The following is a 20,582-nucleotide window of genomic DNA, read 5'->3' as shown; positions in this document are numbered from 1 at the left end:
GGGCAAATTGGCTTGGTGGAAGAAAAGCATCTTAATAAAAGTGACTGATTCTCCCCACCTGCCCCCAACCCCCTGCCCACCGTTGAGAAGATGTATGAACCCATTTTGCTGAACTCATCAAATCCTTCCCCTCGGGTGGGAGGCGGTTGACCCCCCTCTCGGAGCAATTCAAAACAAGAGGCTTGGCGATGGGCGAGACTTCACTTGGTAAAAGGCCGACGTCATATATCACAAGGTGGTTCTGAGCAACGGAGCCAGCAAGATTGTAGTTCCGTGAAGGTTTTACACAGCCTTGGCACAAGCGAGTTTTGAACCCACGACCTTGGCTTCATAGCCAGGAATACTACATGCATTTAGAGCAGGGGTTGCCAGGTCCTGATGGGAATGGATCAGGCCAAAGGCCTGTTTAGACCAGTGCTGTGTTCACAAAGTGACCAACCAGAAACCCATAAGCAGACTCTGAGCGCAGCATCACTCTCACTACCTGAGATTCCCAGCAACTATTCAGACTCAGGAGCTAGGCAGCTTTTATAGAAGCCGGCGGAACCCTACCGGGCCTTTTATTGTCACTTGATCTCTGCCGAGTTGGAATCTGTTACAGAATTAGAGATAAGAGTTTATGAGTAGAGATAAGTTCATGTTAGTCCATAGTCAGATTCGACGTGAAGGTCTTAGTTTCAATCATTGAGCAGAAGTCAGAAGTCAATTATGGGTCAGAAACCAGGACAGGGCCCTGTTTCAAAGTATTCACCTTCATCAGCTAATTTTTAAGGGGAAGGTTGAAGAATTTGTATAAATAGATCCTGTTATTTTCTGCGTTTCTCAGAGATAACAACTAAGTGTGGGTAGATCAACGTGTATCTCATAAACTCTTATCTCTAATACTGTAACGAAAGATTGTGTCATACATATCCTTATGAGTCTGAGTTTGTAATCTCTGTTTGAGTTTGTAATCTCTATTTGAGTTTGTAATCCTTGTCAGAATACATACTTTTGAATGGATTAGTTTTTGTTACAATTGACTATTGATTTGCGAGTAGGGACCACTCCCACTACTGAAACTTACGTCGGCCAGAGTCCTTGGTGTGCTTTTTTCTCGGTATATTTAATAACAAGAACTCCAACTTATTCCTGGTGAGGGTGCAACAGAGTGCTAGTCTTTCGCTCCTTCTCCCCCACAAGCCTCCAATTTGGTTCAGGCCAACAACCAGTCTAGCTCAGCATCCTGTTGTCACAGGGATCAGCCAGATCCCCCACTGGGCAGCCCTCAAGCTGAGAATCCTCCGGAAAAACAATCTCTCAAAGGAACTGTTGATGGCATTTTACCATTGGACTGTGGAGAGTGTATTAACTTATGGTCTCTGTGTGTGGTTTGGGAGCTGCATGGTCAGGGGAAAAACAATGCTATCCAGGGTTGTAAAGACTGCAGAGAGAATAATTGGGTGCACTCTTCCCACCTTGGATCAAATCTATGCTTCCAGGTGCCATAAGAAAGCTGCAGAGAGAGCGCAGGATAGTGCGCACCCCGGAAATGATCTCTTTCAGCTTCTGCCTTCTGGAAGAAGGTACAGGGTTATAAAGACTAGAACTAGCCGCCTGAGAAACAGTTTCTACCCAAATACGATTTTGGTTTTAAACGCAGTGTAAGGAGTCTGTATGGGAGTATATTGTATTTAAAAATGGGGTATCAGAGTTTTTAGGGGGCTAACCAGGTTGGGATAGCTGGGATAGCAGGCTTGTTGGGTTTTGGATGTCGTACGTAGATTTTTCAATTTCGTTGTTCTGTATGGAACAATGACAATAAAGATTATCGTATTGTAGAAAGCATAGCAGAAACTCTCACAACTTGTGATTTCCAGCAACCGCTATTTAGAGGCACACTGTCTCCAGCCATGGGGGAAGAAATGAGCCCTCGGGGCTAGTAGCCATTGAGATACCTCCATGAAATTTGTCTAATCCTCTTTTAAAGCTACCCAGGTTTGTCCAAGCGCAGATTCGGCTGGGCGGAGAGATCTGTTGTTTGCTAAAGACCACAGCAGAGGCAAGGATATATATATGACTCTCTGGGTGTTTTAGCCATTGTTGCTTATTGATTTTGATGGTTCCATGTATATTGTGAACCACCTTGGGTTTTACGTGATAAATAAAAGGTAAGCCTTTAAAATAATAAGTGGAATCGGAGACAGCTCACCCTCCCCTAACCAAAAGCTGCCTGCCCAGAAGCTTTTCCGACTCGCCCCCCCCCTTCTCCAATGCAAATAACATTTGCAAATAAGGGTTGCACACTCTTAAATCTTTGGTTTTGTGGTCTGCCGTATGGCTGGAATGGGGCTACAAATGGCTGTGGGCGGGGGGGGGGGGGGTGGGCTGAGAGAAACCTGGAAGATGGGGGAGACACTTCAGAGAGGATAATTATTTCCTGTGCTGATTTACAGCATGTTGGAAGCAGAAGTGTGGAATGGACTAGGGAGGGATGGGATGGGGGGTGGAACCATGGTCTTCTGAATGGTGACAGGACTTGGGAGCGGGTCTGATGAATGGGAAGCTCTGTTTTTGACCTCCACATAAGAGTCTTTATTAGCAGCCTGAAATGGAGGAGGGGAAAGCTGATGTTTGGGTCTCTTACTATTGGAAACACACACACAACCCTGTGTCCCAGATATAAATAATAAGCAAACCTCTCTGAATTTTAGTTAGGAGCTTAGCTGCTTGGACACATTAAGTACTATTGTTTTAAGGACATGTTTATATTTATTATAGAATGATAGAGTTGAGCAATACAATCTACTATATGTTTTGGGAAATGGTTTCTCCATTTGCTCTCTGTGCGTTTGGACGCCTCTTGAGATGGCACTGCCATCTTTGTTGATATTTGGACGCTGGGTGCCATTTTGAAGCAAGATGATGGACCACAACTTGACTTTGCTGTGACTTCACCCAGTTTTTTGTGTGTGACAGGTCCAAATTACACAATCCCTTTATAAATCAAAATATATTTATGGTTTCTAAAAATTCCCAGGCAGTGCTGGGCATTCCCTGCTAGTTAATGTTAATAATAATAATAATAATAATAATAATAATAATAATAATAATAATAAATTAATAATTGTATCCCTGACCATTAGGTGCAGTCGCGGACGACTCTGGGGTTGTGCGCTCATCTCGCTCTATAGGCCGAGGGAGCTGGCGTTTGTCCGCAGACAGCCTCCGGGTCATGTGGCCAGCAGGACTAAGCCGCTTCTGGAAACCAGAGCTGCGCACGGAAACGCCGTTTACCTTCCTGCCAGAGCAGTACCTATTTATCTACTTGCACTTTGATGTGCTTTGGAACTGCTAGGTTGGCAGGAGCAGGGACCAAACAACAGGAGCTCACCCTGTCACGGGGATTTGAACCACCAACCTTCTGATCAGCAAGCCCTGGGCTCTGCGGTTTAGACTGCAGTGCCACCCACATCCCAATAATAATAATAATAATAATAATAATAATAATAATAATAATAGTAAAATATTATTATTCCAAATTTATATCACTCCCTTCCTTTCAAAGAAGTTATATGATAGCTATCCAAACAAAGTGCTGTTCTGTGCCCACTTTCAGACCCGGATTGGAGGAGAGTTCTGATCCAGTTTGCATTTAAAGTTGACCCTCCCTAAGTCACCCTGTCCCTAACAATACATGAACTGAAGCGTAGAGCCATCTTTCAAAAACCTGCAGTTCTCCGACCAAGTAATGGGTGCAAGAGTAAATATATTAGGGGGTGGGAGTGTGTGTATAAAAGCAATTATTAGCGGAGGCTGCAGACAAATTATATTAGGGGGAAATGTTTATATTCAGCAAAATGTCATACAGGAATGTGTCTATTAGGGAAAATTTGCACTAAAATGCTGCTGGATTTTCATGGAGTCCCTCCCCCCCAAATGCAAACTGATCTGGAAATGTGGCAAATTGAATTTAAGATCAGGGTGGGGGGTGGGGGAATCCCCTGCAACAAATGTTGTGTGTGGTGGACAAGGAATAGTTTTTTTCCGGAGAGAATGGAGCCATCGTAGAGGCTCCAAGGTGACCAAGGAAAGCACTGCCTGCCTCTTTGGCCACACCTGTCCTATTGGTTCTGCTAACCGCTGCCTTTTTAAAGCAGAGAACCCCCCAGGAGAGGAGAGAGAGGAGCTAAAGGACAGACTCTTCCGTCCTGATGCAAATGCATCAAGATGGTTTTCGAAGAACGCTGGGATTTTGCCAGCTGTTGCAACCTAAATTGAGCCAAAAATAACCGCTCCTTGCTGGAGAGAGGGCGAGAAAGAGGAAAACAGCTCTACTCCCAACACCTGGCCTTGTGGGCAGCTGCAGATTTTTATTACAGGGAGACTGGGGAGGTTGTCTGGTGCCTGCCAAGCCCTCGGAGTTTGGGATTGTAGGTACTGATGGCGTCTATCACACCTGCTTTGACCTCATTTCAACCATGGCTACCAGTCCCGGCTCCTCAACAGCTTTGCTTCCACACAGGGCCATCTACGTAATAATCAGTTCTGGCTCTTTAGCTTTGTGGCATGCCAGCCTTGGTTGGCCCCTTTAACCCGGAAGAAGGAGAACGCGGAAACCGAGAGTCCCCTCCCGCTGCATCTGATCGCCTTGGGTGCACTCTTGGCAACAGGGAGCGTGGCCTTGCCTCTGCTGCGCTTGGCGAACATGATAGAATCATTGAATCGTAGAGTTGGAAGGGAACCCAGGGGTCATCTAGTCCAAGCCCCTGCAATGCAGGAATCTCAGCTAAAGCATCCCTGGCAGAGGGCCATCCAAGCTCTGCTCAAAAGCCTCCAAGGAAGAAGTAGCAACTTTGCCATCTTCTGGGGGGGGGGGGCAGTTATTCAGGCCCTGATACCAGACTTGCCCCTCCAGCCTTCTCTGTCTGGACCTTGGTGACTACATAATCACATGAGCACTGTTCCAGAGTATTTTTTATTCTCATATATATTATATCAATTCGAAAGAAGATTGGTTAATGAAGAAATTGCACATCTTTCTACTTACAAGTGTTTGTTGAGCTAACTGGCTGATGAAGAACTGAACGAAACAGTAGTTGCTATCCGGAAACACTGTTCAGCAGAGTTCAGAGTTGGACATCAGAATTGGACATTTGCCGATTACACAAAGCTTTGCAAGCTAGATCTCCGCCAGGCAAAGTCTGGCACCGTGACTTATTCGAGGACTTTCAGAGACTTCAGTTTGATAGTTTTGATGTTTTGCATTATTCCATAAAGTTTTCTATTCTGTAACTTTGCCTCCTTGCTCATGGGGACGCCATAGTGGTCTGCCCCAAATCTTGTTAGAAGTGCAGGACAAATTTTTACACTCTAGTTCCCCCCACCAGCCACTTAGAAGGGGAGAAGGCTGTCTCTTTTATAGTTCACACTTTTTTTATTACGTTTTTTTATTACAAGATTTTCTTGTGTTACCAGTAAACGGGGGAAAGCACACAGCGTCTCCATTTTCAATTCATAGAGTCTTTTTCACAGTTTGTTTACATGTAGGGAGATGTAAACACGCTTTTGTCATACGACCAAGCCCTGGACCCCCTAACCTCTCTCAATGTCAATAAAAGTAAATAGTTCATGCTTTGTTGGTGGAGATACTTAAGGAACAGAATGAGGGACCGATGCCGGTTCCTGAACATTGAGACTGCTGAGACCTGGGTGGTGCTGCCATCTAGAAACTTTAGGGTGAATTGCAGCTGTTTCTTTTTAATCACACAGCCTGCTAGCTTCTGGGTTACACTGCTAGCTACTGTGTGTGTCATACTTGGGGCTGCCTCTGGAGACTTCCTGTACAAAAAACTGCAGCTGCTGGTTTAATGGGTTTGCCCCTGTGGATCTCATTCTCCCAGTTCTTAAACAGCTCTTCTGACTTTACACAGCCCATAGTTGAAATAATGGAATTAGATGGGTTTAAAATGGGACTAGGCAGATAAGGCTCCCGAAGGCTTCTAGCCACCCATGATGGCTGTGGGCTACTTTCTGTTAGAATTCCTGATCTATGTTTGCAGTCATGGGATTGTTGTCTATCAGATGATGGTGTATGTTTTGACTCCACAGAGTGGGAAGTGACGGAGACAGGATGTTTGTGTTACTGTGTTCCGTGAAGTGGGACTATTGTCCTTTGTTTTTCTCTCTTTTTGCTGTCTGATGCTAGAGAGAGAGGGAGCCACGTTGCAGTGCTCCGTGTGTGTTTATATGTAAATAAAGTAGATTAGCCAAAATGCTGAGTTGCTGAGGTCTGTTATGCAACTGCGCAAAGACTCTGCGGATCCCTAAGTGTGCCGGTGTCGGTTGGCATCGGTTGTTGTGATGTTTGGGCTGAAGAAAGCTTTTGAAGCTCCCAAACGATCGACCAGGAGGGAGGGAACATGCCAGTCGGGCATGTGTCTCTGCCAGAGTCCTACTCAAGTGTAGGCTGAACTCCTGACACTTTCTGTGTCAGATAAGGATGCCTCTGAATACCAGTCGCTGGGGGTCACAAAAGGGAGAGGACTGTGACTTCCCGGAGGCATCCGCTTGAGTGCTGGACTTAATAGGCCCTTTGGGGTGTTAATGATGGCCGGTTCGTTTCTTTCAATGGGTCTGAGTAGAATATAGCTGGAGAAAAGCCTGTATTTATATCCCACTTTCCTCCAAGGAACTCAAGGTGGCATCTGCAGCCCTCCTCTCCATTTTATCCTCCCATCAACCCTACGAGGTAGGCTAGGCTGAGAGAATAGCTCCCAAGTTTGCCCAGTGAGCTTTGTGGCCGAGTGGGGGATTTGAACCCTGGTCTCCCATGTCCTAAAAGGTAAAGGTAAAGGGACCCCTGACCATTAGGTCCAGTCGTGGCCGACTCTGGGGTTGCGGCGCTCATCTCGCTTTATTGGCCGAGGGAGCCAGCGTACAGCTTCTGAGTCATGTGGCCAGCATGACTAAGCCACTTCTGGTGAACCAGAGCAGCACACGGAAACGCCGTTTACCTTCCCGCCGGAGTGGTACCTATTTATCTACTTGCACTTGGATGTGCTTTCGAACTGCTAGGTTGGCAGGAGCAGGGACTGAGCAACGGGAGCTCACCCCGTCACGGGGATTCGAACCACTGACCTTCTGATCGGCAAGTCCTAGGCTCTGTGGTTTATCCCACAACGCCACCCACATCCTAGCCTGACCCTAAATGCCACACACGGACACACATTGTCCTATTTGTCGTTATTTAAACCTTTTCCCCCCTTGAATAGTACAGAAGAGTTGAGAGAGGAAGTTGAAAGAGTGCCACTCTTTCCCACTTCCTCTTCCAGCTCTATGCTCTTTTCCAGGCTCAGATTAATTCTACAGGTGCAGCGTTTGCTCATATATTGCAAAGTGTGTGCATGTGGGCTTTTTCTGTCTCCAGGCCAGGGTGCAAGGGGGGTGGGCAGATCTGGTTGAAGTAGGGTAAGAAGTGACCCTTCTCCTGGTTGAGGAGAAGGCAGAGCATCCCTGCAGGTCTTCCTTTCTGGATTTCAGCTGTGGGAGGGAAATGGGTGTTTTACAGGCAGGTTGTAAATCCTCCAGAAGAAGGTTTTATATAGCGGAGAGCATCCGCTACTGTAGAGCGCAGGTAACACAAGCCAGTAAACCACAGCCCCGGAGAAGCGAAACCCCCCGCTCCCTGGAAGCCAGGCAGATTAGAAAGCAGAAATAAAAGGTGACCTTCTGTTAAATTGATGCTTGTGGTCTCGGCCATAAACCATCTCGCTAGCTGACAATGACTTTTCTGGCGAAGGACTCTGAGTGAGGGATTCTTAATGGGTTACTGGTGTCAGGGTGGGAAGGAGTGTGGAGTGCAGTGCAGCAAAATAATGAATGGCCTGAGCCGGGCGACTGCGGGAGGTCGCAAAACTGCCCTAACCGAGGTGAGCCGTTAACTTTTGCGGGGTCAGAGGGATGTCTTGGCGGAGGGTGAGAGGTGTCTGGCAAAGGAGCGCACCGCCATTTATCGGATTGCCCCTCACCTGCCGCATCCTTGCCTGTGACCTTCATTCATCCACTTCTGCCGGTCCTGGCTACTCAGAATGTAAAAGAAGAGCCTGGCTGCTGGATCAGGCCTGGGGATTTGGCTCAGCATCCTGTTCTTACAGGGGACAACCAGGAACCCAAAGGGAAGCCCACAAGCGTATACTGCCCCTGACAACGAAAGGAGAGCATAGCCATTGTGACTGGTAGCCTGATCAATGAGTTTGCCTAATGCTCTTTCAAAGCCGTACAGCTTGGTGGCTGTCACTGTATCTGGTGGGAGAGAGTTCCATAGTATAACTCTGTGCTGCGGGAAGAAGTTCTTCCTTCTGTCTCTCCTGAATGTCCAGCTTCGCTGGATGCCCACGACTCCCAGTGTTAGGACAGAGGGAGAAAAGCTTTCCTCTGTCCACTTCCTTCATGCCAGGAATCATTTTATAAACTTCCATCACATCGCCTCTTAATGCTGCAACTTCTCCACATAGCAGTTTTGCTCCATCCCCCAATTTAGCATCTAGTATTATGAGAGAGAGGGGACGCGGGTGGTGCTGTGGTCTAAACCACTGAGCCTAGGACTTGCCAATCAGAAGGTCGGCGGTTCGAATCCCCGCAACGGGGTGAGCTCCCGTTGCTCGGTCCCTGCTCCTGCCCACCTAGCAGTTCGAAAGCACGTCAGAGTGCAAGTAGATCAATAGGTACCAGTCTGGCAGGAAGGTCAACGGCGTTTCCGCGCGCTGCTCTGGTTCGCCAGAAGCGGCTTCGTCATGCTGGCCGCATGACCCGGAAGCTGTACGCCAGCTCCCTCGGCCAGTAAAGCGAGATGAGTGCCGCAACCCCAGAGTCGGCCACGACTGGACCTAATGGTCAGGGGTCCCTGTACCTTTACTATTATGAGAGAGAGGTGGAAAATGTCCTTCCCTTTGACTCTGCAAATTGAGCCTGCAACAGGGCTGGGGGAACTTCTGAGGGCCTCGTGCTGGCAGCGGGCAAAGCAAAGGATGCAAAATTTGCTTTTGTATGTTAGCAGTCACAATCAGAGGGCCAGTCATAGCAACTGATAGTTACATTCGGAAGTTTTTTCTCCTTTCAGCGTCGTTCTGGAACTTAAGTTGAGCAATGAGTGATCCACGCAGCTGCTCTTAACAAGATCCCCGTTAAGGGATCCCTCTTAATTTTGTGGACTCCCCTGGCATGTGACTTCGCTGATGGACAGCGCTATTAAGCGGTCATTAGTAAGCGTGTCTGAAAACGTGGCTTTCACCGCCAACAACGGTTTATTGAGTGTTCTGGGGCTCGGTGACAGGAGAAAGCTGCGGTTCGTGCGATGGGAGCTTAATGGGTTTATTTTCCTACTTGCTCGAGGTGGGCATTAAAGCTGACAGCCGCTTATTAGCTTATTTGATGTTTGGAGAAATCTAATTCTAATATTCCCACACTGCCAAACAAAAAAACGTAAAGGCATTTCTGTGGATAGGAGAACGCTGTTGTCAAGGATAGATTGTGCAGAATTGCTAAAAATTGGGTGCAGAAACACAAGTGAAAATGTTGGCACAACACTAAAAGTGTGTGTGTGTGTGTGTGTTTTACTATATATATACTAATGCCATCTTCTTTTCTGCCTTCTCTCCTGCTAGTGTTCATCATGGGATTTGGGCTCCTTGTCTACCCCTTCGGCCTCGGTTCCACTGCCGTGCAGAGGTACTGCGAAAATTCAAGCATCTACTACGCTGGCGACTGCCAGATCGGATGGGGCTACATGCTGGCAATCGTGGGTGTCATGCTCTCTGTCTTTCTGCCGTTCTTTGCAAAATACGCCCCGAAAGAGCACGCCTCCCCCACTCCGATACCCACCATTTTATAGTACTTTTCCGGTATCGAACATCCAGATGTTCCCGCCTGAAATCAGCGGACAGAAGAAATATTAGGGCGCTTCCGTTGAGCCTCATTGCTAAGAAATGAATGGGCAGGGGGGAGCAGTAGAAATGACAGCAAGAAGCACTTGAATGACTACAAAAGACCCCAAGTGCACTGATGAGTCTTCCATACACATGAGAAATGGACGTTCTGGATCTGCATAATGGGTGCTCAGCAGTGGTTGGGTCGCCTTGGACATTTATAATGGCTAAACGCCTCAAAAAAACCTGTTTTTTATCCTCAAAAATATCTGTCTACCTCCCAGTTTCTTTGTGTGCGTGTGTGTCTCAAAAACCTTTTTTAAAGCCTCAATCCACTTTTTATATCTTGTTTCTTAAATATCTAGACTTTTTTGAACCTGCTTTTTGGTTTTTTCCAGCCTGATCTGTGCTATTTTGTAAAGTAATATAATAAATGGCAATTGGGGGGGGGGCATTCCTTGGAAATGAGTTGAGTTGTGGCAAAAATTGTGTGCCGTTGAGAAAAAATGTGTCTCTCCCTCGCCCTCTGTGGCCGAATCAGTGCATGCCAGTCCTGAAAATGTACAGAGACACCTTTTTCTAAGATGAAAAGTGTAACTCTCTGAATCGGCTGTTAAAACTTTTTTTTTTTTTTGCTAGGTTAAAGAGGTGTTTTCTGTGCCTAGAAACATGTGGCTCATATTTCAGGAAGAGCAGGGCAAGATTCTCAGCCTGGCTTAGAGGGCTCCCCCTTGCGTATCTTCACGATGAAATTATTTTTAACAGCCTTTGCTGTGGCGGCTCCTGAATATCTCATCATTAACTGTGACAACCGCTAACTTGGATTGGTTTAAAAGGGGGTTAGTCAGTTCCACAGAGAATGGTAGATCTATCAGTGGTTTCAAGTCAAGATAGTTAAATACGATCCTCCACTGGCAGGAGCAGTTTACCTCAGAATACAGTTGCTGGGGAGAAAGCATGGGAGGGGGCTGTCGCCATACCCCCCCCCGGCTTGTGGGCTTTCCAGAGGCATGTGGGCTTTCCCCTGAGGGAATAGGAGGCTGGACTAGGTAATCCTTTGATCAGATGCCGCAGAGCTCCTATTACATTGCTAGCTATAGCAAATATCAAGAATGCAGTTCAAAAATCCTCTCATTCTCTCTCTTTTTTAAAAGTAAATGGCATTGTGCCTATAGTATCTGTACCTGATGCATAGCCCCGTATAATTGCTTAATTGGTTTTGTGTCTTTGCCAGGGATTTGGCCATAAATATTAGTGTTTCTGAGAATTAGCTGTGTGTGGTCACTCAATCTTTCTCTTCCTGCTAAACTTCCACTGGAACAACGTACGCATGGAAGGCCGAGGCTGTCCCTTTAAACCAGTGGTTCCCAAATTGGGTGATACTGCCCCATGGGGGGGGATCAATGGAATTACTTAGGGGGTTGCTAAGATGCATGGGGGGGGGTCTGGATATATAATTTTTTGCTGGATGTGTAACAGTTTTGTTGAATTTAGTTTAATTAGTTCAACAAAACCGGTGATCCAGTGATTCCAGCCTTTCACATCTGATAGTCATTTTTTAATTGGATTTGGAATAAATGTGCAATTAGTTGTTACTGTTTTGAGTTTTATTGTGTTATTATCCTCCTCAGTGGGTCGTGCAAACCCTATACCCTTTTTATAACGTAAGGGGCACTGAGGATGAGTTTATGGAACTTAGAGGGACCACTTAATTTGGGTACCACTGCTTTAAACTCGCTGATCGATTTAACCAAGCTGTGGTTTTAACACAGAGTTGCATGCCGTAATTTGAGCCGCACACAAAAAAGTCAAATAATGCAGGCTGACTTTTTTCGATTTTCTTAAGCAATAACTGTTGACCTTTATTTTTATTTATTTTAATAAGAACTTGGCCTCAGGCCTGACCCTCGTGCATACCAGGATGCAGGGAGAGTAATTCATAGGATCGTAGTCAGTTGAGTCCGTCTGGCCTGTATCTTACTATGTGTACGCATGTAAGGATTAAAGGAGTTAAGCCACTTATCTGAAAATACACGTACTGAAGCCAGAAGTCCTATCTACAGATTGCAAGGATGGTAGTCAGAGAGAGAGAGGGGGAGAGAGAGAGAGAGGAATGAGTTCTGTTTCCATCTTGAGAATCGTGTCGCTCTGAGTTGTTGACCCTGAGTCCGTGACTGCTGACGTCTGGCTAGAGCTTCCTGTTCAGGTAAGGCTGCTGAGCGGGGCCATTTCTGTGGCTTATAAGATACGATTCGGCATTAGCAGAGCTGGCTCTCTCCCATCTGAACAGAACTGGATCTGATGTGGGGAAGATTCTCATTGCAGGCGTGGCATCTGCTGTGGTTTCGTTTTGCCACGGCCAGCTGCTGTAACAAAACGCACCATTTGCCTTAAACCTTACGAAATGATTTGGGTCCCGAATCAGATCTCAGCTTCCTTTCATTAAAAGCAAACCAATTCTGGCTTTTATCATTCAGATCCGAAGGTTTCTCAGCAATGGAACTGGTTAGGGTTTGGCAGTTGGTCTGTTTAGACCAGGGGTAGTCAACCTTTTTCTACCTACCGCCCACTAATGCATCTTTCTTGGTGGTGAAATTTCCTTACCGCCCAGCAGTGCTTAATGGAAGGAGGATTCAGCTTGTGCCGTAGAACCTCCTACCGCCCACCTAGAATCCTGAAACACCCACTAGTGGGTGTTAGGGACCAGGTTGACAACCCCTGGTTTGGACCAAACAGAGACTGCTGTAAGACTGGTCTTCCACATTCCTTGATGACCCTGGAAGCTGGAGCATTTAACTAAACAACCTTGACCCTCTCTTTGTTGTCGTCGTTTGCTTATTGATGTACATTATCAAATACATGGTTGTCCGTATCCTTCTCGGGTCCAGGTCCAGAGCTCATGTGCTTGCAGTGCTGTTTTGTGTGCTTCCAAGATTATGAGATGTGATCAGGGACCTGCAGCTCAGCTGAACAATGATCAGTCGTCCTTTTTGAGGTTTGCAAATTGCCCTGATTCTGTGGCACAGTGACAGAGGGAGGAGCATGCAGAACGTCCCAGGTTCAGTCCTCATTGGCATCTCTAGGCAGGGCTAGAGAAAGACTCCTTGGGGAGCCAATGTCAAAGTAGACTAGTAGCAGAGAACCTGCTTGCTGGCTTTTTTGGGTGGGTGGGTGTCGAAATAGCTGAAGGTTATGTAACTGGGGGGACGCGGGTGGCGCCGTGGGTTAAACCACAGAGCCTAGGACTTGCCGATCAGAAGGTCAGCGGTTCGAATCCCCGCAACGGGGTGAGCTCCCATTTCTGGGTCCCTGCTCCTGCCCACCTAGCAGTTCGAAAGCACGTCAAAGTGCAAGTAGATAAATAGGTACCACTCCGGCGGGAAGGTAAACAGCATTTCCGTGCGCTGCTCTGGTTCGCCAGAAGCGGCTTAGTCATGCTGGCCACATGACTCGGAAGCTGTAAGCCGGCTCCCTCGGCCAGTAAAGCGAGATGAGCGCCGCAACCCCAGAGTCGGTCACGACTGGACCTAATGGTCAGGGGTCCCTTTACCTTTACCTTTATGTAACTGGGATGGTAGCCTACAATGCAAAGATCAGAGCTGCATCCGTTGTTCCACCCGCTTATTGTCCATGACCTCAGCCACAGCTCTCCAGTGTCCTTCAGGCAGAGATTAAATTCCCCACCTGCTGTGTGGACCCATCAGTCTCGCTGACAGCCACTGTGGTGTAGTGGTTAGAGGGTTGGGCTAGGACCTGGGAACCCAGGGTTCAAATCCCCACTCAGCCATGAATCCCCCTGGGTGACCTTGGTCCAGTCACTTACTCTTGGCCCAATCTACCTCACAGGGTTGTGGGGGTTAAACGGGGAGGAGGAGAATGACGTTTGCCACCTTGTTGAGCTCCTTGAAGGAAAGGTGGGGTATAAATGTAAAAAGAAGACGAAGAAAGCCGTTTCCTATGTACCTATGCTCACAGGGAGCCTTGGGCATGGAAAGGGGCTACCGCTTTGAGGAGTAATTTCCAAATATATATATTCTCTGAGAAGAGGTGAGGGCCCACCCCTCTACTGCACTCAGTCTTGCTCCAATAAGAGTTGAAGCGGCTTTGTGATTGCCACAAGGGCCGGCCAATCAGCCCTGTGTACTAAGCAGGGCAGAAGTGATTTTCATGACAGGCCAACATTTTGGCACTGCAAATTAAAGCTTCTTCTGCAAATGGGAAACAGAGGTTTCCTCTGAGCTTCATCCAGGGGAGAAGATGGCGGAAGTGTCTGAAATGGAGTGAGTTGGCTTCCACAATGGGTTTTTTTCATTGTGGCGGGAATTAGGGAAGTGCTGCTTGCATGTCCTTTATGCAAGGTTCTTATGCCCAAAGCAGAGGGCAGAATTCATTTGGTCTTCCTAGAGCAATTGGTTCAGCAGGAGGTGTCTGCCGGAGGAGAAAAGTTAATTTTTTTTTTGGAAAATCACTTCCAGGGGGTTGGAGGAAGGATGGGGCAGACATTGGCATCAGTTCTCATTTAAAGAACAAAGCAACCTAATTTGAAATTACCAAATTGATACACAAGCTGAAACGCAACAAATCCTTTGGGACTGACACTTCTCTGAATTTTGCCATTTCCAGCCAATATCGTGTACAAAACGTGTATACCAGGGCAGAGTGTGCATCAAAATGCGTGTATGGGTCGAAAGACATGCAAAACAGCATTATGTTGTGAAAAAACGCTGTGAAAAAAATGCAAATATATGTCATATAAAAAGGTGGATATTGGGGAAAATTTGCATTAGAACGCTGGAGAGAGTCCCCATCCCGATTCCCCCCCCCCCCGACTGATGTGGAAAGTTGGAGAAGAGATCTGAATATTGGAAAAATCAGAAACCAAAATTGGCTGATTTTCTTATCCCCATCTGCAGTGCTTTTCTACTAGGGGGAAAAAAGCGGTGCTGGCACTCACCATGAAATTATTACAGTAAGTGCTGCACTTTTAATTTGTGCTTTTCTTCTAGGGAAAAAAAGAGAAGAGGTGTTGGTACTGTGTGCCTTTGAGTACTCCCAGAAAAAAGCACTGCCTTTTGGTGGGGAAAGGAGGCTGGGGTCTGCAGGTAGAGGGGGAAATTGGCAAAAAACTGCCCCCCCTTCATCATGAGACACCTCCTGCCTTGAGCAACAGCACTAGGAGGACCACTTAAGAGATAGCCCAGAGTTTCACACAGACACCCAATTTTTTAATTTTTTAATTATTTTTTGTAGTTTTGCCTGATTCTCTAGACATAGCAGTTTAGACATTTTCTGGTAAATGTTTAATGAGGTAAGGAGTATTAAAAGAAGCAACTAAGAGGTAGAAGTGAAATTCTTAACCTCTATTGTGAGAGACTGAGGGAGGATGAAAAGTAAAAAGTTCCCACCTTTCCTTTCCTCTCCCAACCAACCTGTGCCTTTTAACAATAGGACGAGTGTACAGAATGGGATCAGTATGGACCATCGAATCAAAACGTTCATCAGCCAGTGAAAATGTTGTACAATGTCGTGAAAATCGTATTTCTCTGTGTGGTTTGCTTGTTTTTCGAAAACATCAGTTTTGTGTAATGTTTACAACTGTTTGCTGAAGCGTTTCACTAGGAAAGCGATTTGCCAGGATGCACAAGGCGTGTGTGTGTGTCCTTTTTGCAGAAACTGGACCTTAAATTGAGCCCCAAGTAGGGGTTTTTTGTACCCTCTGCCGACTCTCTTAGTGTGGGTTTTGTCTTTTTGTTTTGTCGTTTTTTTAAAAGGATCTGTACAAATTTTCCTGTAGCCAAAACACAATTTCATATTTAAAAACTGGTTTCTAGAGCCCCAGCATAGTTAATGATGTCAAACGTCGTCGTTCTGCCCTCCCCCCTTGAAATGTATATCAGAAAAGAATTGAACAATGCTTCCGTTTTTTGTATCATTTTAAATGCTACTTAAAAGTAGTTTGTTAATGCAACTTGAAACACAGGGAATAGCCATTTTTCAGCTGGAGAGATTAGTCCTGAAAAATGTGGCATTTCAAGTGGGGGGGAAACTGGTGGATAATATTCTTTTTTTAAAAAAAACCCCTTCATTACACTTGTAAAAAGATGAACTATGTTAACTGGTACAGTCTTCTTGCTGCAGAAACATCAGCTTGGATGCAGAGGTAGATTTCCAGACAGGCTTCTTCAGTCAAGAGGGAAGGGAATCTTTGCATCTAACCAATTTCTGTTGTGAAAGTCCCCATGAAAGACCAGAGGGTCAGAAAAATGTGGGATTTGCCAGCAGAAGGGATGGGGAGGCAGGAAACACCAGCCCTTTAGCCTGCTTGTTTCCTATTTCCTCCCAAATATCCAAAGGCCATTCAGAGTCACACAAAGCAGCAATGACTGCGTCAGCCATTCGCAAGTGGCGTTGAAATATACTCAGAGTCGAGAGTGAATTTCATGCTCTTTATTCAGCTCATAGTGGTGAGGAGGGAATGAAAGTTTCCCCAAAGTATCTGCTTTATATACATTATTTACACAATGGGCTGCACGTGATTGGTTAATTCCAGAATTCTCCTGTAGGCCAATCAGGTTGTGGATTCACTTCCATCTGGAGCTGGATTGGGTGGTTCCTGCAGACCAATCAGACTGCTGCATTGTTCTAGGACCAGTCAGACTGCTGTATTCTGAATCCTATTGTTCTAGGACCAATCAGACTGCTGCCTTTTGGATCCTATTGTTCTAGGACCAATCAGACTGCTGCCTTTTGGATCCTATTGTTCTAGGACCAATCAGACTGCTGCATTTTGGATCCTATTCAACTCAGTACATAACAGGCGTGCAGTGAGAAACCAGCTGTGAGAAGCCTTAGTAAACAAAACACTGCTTTTGGGACCAAACCAAGGGGTGAATGGGGCATCTTTGCAGATCATGTCTCCGAAGGCATTGCTATCTTGTATTTTCCACAGCAGGAGCAATTCAGAGCATTCAGCAATGACAAGAGATGCAGCACAAGTGGCTCTCCATCTGTTGTACCTCTGCCCCAGCGCCCAGCATCTTTGGCCAAGTGCCAGGACCCCAGCAGCACCCTTCAGCTGTGCTTATTCTGTGCCTTATTTTCCAGCACCCCCAACGAAGACCCAGGTGGCATGGATCTCTCCTGGTATAGCACAGGTATAGCTGTCCTTTTACATTTCCCACAGTGCACTGGAGCAAAGGGGGATAGCTCTGTGTTGGAGCATCTAAGTTGCTTGCAGGAGGCCCCTATAACACCCCTCTCCGCCCTCTGAACCCCTGGAGAGACGCTGCCAAACAGTGCAGACAACACTGAGCTGGATCCGCTGCTGGTCTGATTTGGTAGCAGGCAGCTTTCTCTATTCCTCTGGTGTTACATCCAAGTCATTGCAGGAAATTCAGATGACACACATTTCTCCTGGGAAGAGCAGAAGTGTAGGAGAGAAGCAGTGGGAGGCTGCGGTTCTGACAGCCCCTTCAAAGCTAGAATCAAGTCTTAATGTATTACACGGAAATACAGGTGAGCGTGTGCTTCCGAGACTGCGGGTAATTCTTGAAGGCAAACCTTTCCAGGTATAAAAATGCAGCACGCATCTCAATTTAACAACTACAGTATGTCTACAGCTGTCAGAAATTTGGGGAACACTGTTCTAAGTTTAACGGCTCTGCTTTGAGACATGAGCTGTCTCCGCCGAGGTGTGTGGTGTTTTCAGTTGGCTTTGCCAGACATTGACAGCTCATCCCGTTGATGGCTTGTTTAGACATACAAGTTGTTGGCTGATTATAGTTAACTTGTTTTATGACGTGGGTTAATCACGTTCTGCCTAAAGGCAGCACCTTACTCTAAAACACTAATAATAGGCAAGTACACTGAGAAATATGGAGGTGTGGTTTGGCTCTCGTGGTTTGGTTGAGACAAGGCACCCTCAGAGATTCATAGTGCAAAGCTGTGCACAACTACAATGGCTGCATTTGACCATCTCAACAGACTATCGTTTATCACTTCAAGAATAATCCTACCCTCCCTCCATGTTGGTGAAGCCACAAGGAAGATGGATATTAATGACGGTTTGTTTAAACAAGCCAGCTTCATAAAGGATGGTTTGAAGTTGGCTTGTTTCAAACAAACCATAGCTAAGATTGGATCGCATGGCAAGCTCTGGTTAAGTAGAAGTGAGAGTTGAACGCTTCTGAGCTCCTCCTTGTGGTCACACTTGGAGGAAGATGAAAAGGGAGTGCATAAAGTCTCAACTTTTCCCCATAAACCATGGTTTATTGTGATGTGGTTTGTTGTAACATACAAATGCAATCATTCATTGACTGAATCCAAAACAGACAAGGATATATTATTGTAAAGTTGCCCTTGGGAAAATAAATATCAATACTGCTGAGAAATTACAAACAAGTACAGTTAGTAAATTAAATTGTGCATAATAGCTTCCCAATTTCCTTTTTCTTTCTTTTTTTTTAAATACTGGTTCAAGTTTGATTCTAAATATGTATATAAATATATAAAAAATATAAAAATATAATTTTTATGTGTAACTAAAAGCTGTATTTTCCATTACTGTGGTTCCTTGTATTTTTGTCCAGGTGCCTCCTTTTTTTAGACTATTACCTTCCCACTCACCCTACACCCCCTGGCTGTATTTGACTTGTGGAATAAAAATGCTTCCAATGATTTGAAATGTGAAATTTTCTGATTTGCCAACACTGTATTATTATAATAAAGCGATACATGCTGTCAGCAGGGGTTGCTTTCATTTCTGCAAAACCTTGCATGCTGAGTTAAGTGAGGAGGAGTGGATGGGATGGGGCAAAATGGCAATGGAGCATTTATGGAAGCCTCTCTGGCAGGTGGGCCATGACTGTCTTGGTCCAGTGCGGGCTTGCACACTTTATAAGGGCACTGGCTTCCCAGTTCACCCCTCGCAGAGCTACAGTTCCCATTACCCTTAATAAACTACAGTTCCCAGGATTCTTTGGGAGAAGCTGTGTGCTTTAAATGTGCAGTGTGTACACAGCCAGAAACTAAGGAATCTGACAATTGCATCTTTAAAGATTAACATCGTTTCCCCCCAAGAATCCTGAGAACTGTAGCTCTGTGAGCACAAAAACCCTCAAGCCTATGCAATGAGGAACGGATATTCAGAACATGTACATGCCAGGTAATGACTCCAGCTCTGTTATAGGGAGCATGCAAACCTGGAACCAACAGCTGGTATCCAGCAGAGCCCACCAGTGCTGATACCTGCCTTGGGCCCTTCTCACTGAGTAGCTGGTTTTATGAGCCCCCATTTTAATTTCCTCAAGAACTCTCTGTTAATATTAGTCGGGCACTCCCAAGCATTGCTTTTTTCTGCAAGGAGGAAAAAACAAAACAGGGTCTTCATGCCTTTTCTTTTCCCCGAGCAGATAGGAAAGCAGCCCCATCCCAGGCCACTGCTCAGATCCATGCAATTCCATGTGTCTCATTTGTTTTTGTTTTAATAAAGCCTTTAATATCATCTAACACGGTCACTAGCATTTAAAACAAATCTTAAAAGAATAGCACACACTGAGGTAGGTTTCCACCAAATGTTCCAGGCAGCTGAGGATTTGACTCTTAAATAACTTGCCCTGATTAGTACTTAAAGCCAATTTTTAAAGCATTTTGTTTTCTTAGCATGAAATAGATTTTGAATCTTTTAAAAAGATGCCTACTCAGAGTAATTTCTTAGAACAACGGCACTGAAAATGCAAAAGGGCAATAGGTTTGAATTAGTATCGATTCTGTTATTACTTCTAATCCATTTGAGACAGTAGCAAAATCAGTTCTTTGTTTCTGCTGCAGTTACTCTGAATGAAATGGCCATAAACGTTGCAAGTGCGGGAAAGTTTTCTTGAATTCCATTGTCGTCAGCAACTGGCGTTTAGGAGACCAAATTGTGCAGTTGAAAAAAAGAAAAAGGGAGATGCAAAGAAGTTTTCTTGTCATTCTGCATTTTATTCCATTGGGTGCCGATATTCCCTTGGCAGCCCTTTGTGATATTCCTTAGTAACGCGCGCAGGCACACACACCTGAGCCGCTGAGAGAGAACACTTTCGCATTCTCAGCAGTCCTCAGCTCCCTGAGTGCCTCTGACATTTCAGCCTCTAAAAGTAAGATCGGCTTTAGTGGTAAAGTTAGATGTAGATGATAACTATTGTTCTGCTTTCCTTGGACCACATCAGTAAGGCTGAAAGGCGAGTCTTGCCATCTGGGCAGCCCAGGACCCAACACACTGCCCAGGCTTGTGACCCAGAGAGGTCACTTAGGTGCTGTTACAGTGGTTTAACTTCACCCCCGGAGGTGCCCAGATGGATGCCAGCAAGAAGATTACACTATATCTTAAATGTGCTTTTAAGGTTCTTTCAGCTCTCAGCAGCTTTACGAGATTTTATCCCTCTTCCTTTTTAATGAGGTGTTTACCTTCCTGAGTCTCTGGTTGTGTACACACCACAAATTTAAAGCACACAGCTTCCCCTTAAGAATCATGAGGACTGTAGTTTCTTAAGGGTGCTGAGAACTGTAGCTCTGTGAGGGGTAAGCTACAGTTCCAAGGATCCTTTGGAGCAAGCTGTGTGTTTAAAAATATATGGTGTGCATGCAAAGTAGACAAACTTGATGAGTGTGATCTTTAGACTCCAAGCAGGGGTGGAG

The 20,582-nt window shown here is 45.7% G+C and overlaps 1 protein-coding gene and 1 long non-coding RNA gene across 3 annotated transcripts in view; both read left to right on the top strand.

The window, feature by feature from the left end:
• Positions 1-13,462, top strand: part of LHFPL7 (LHFPL tetraspan subfamily member 7) — an 83,156-nt gene extending 69,694 nt beyond the window's left edge. The window contains exons 3-4 of one of the 2 annotated variants that reach the window (XR_014541942.1): positions 9,645-10,798; positions 10,955-13,462. Coding sequence is in view for 1 of the 2 variants with exons in the window: in XM_083587993.1 (XP_083444119.1) it covers positions 9,645-9,871 (227 nt within the window). In the remaining variant the exon portion in view is untranslated. Of the gene's footprint in view, positions 1-9,644; positions 10,815-10,954 lie in introns of those variants that run through there. The other variant, XM_083587993.1, reaches the window with a different exon arrangement.
• A 94-nt stretch (positions 13,463-13,556) lies between these two features.
• LOC310750250 lies at positions 13,557-18,648 on the top strand. Its single transcript, XR_014542021.1, has 2 exons — positions 13,557-14,218; positions 14,290-18,648. It is a non-coding gene; the product is annotated as an uncharacterized lncRNA (long non-coding RNA).
• The last annotated feature ends 1,934 nt before the right edge of the window (positions 18,649-20,582 follow it).

Source organism: Podarcis filfolensis, assembly GCF_964270895.1.
Source record: "Podarcis filfolensis genome assembly, chromosome: 15".
Taxonomy (NCBI): domain Eukaryota; kingdom Metazoa; phylum Chordata; class Lepidosauria; order Squamata; family Lacertidae; genus Podarcis; species Podarcis filfolensis.
Note: the sequence above shows the minus strand (reverse complement) of the source record. Positions and strands in the feature narration are given on the sequence as shown.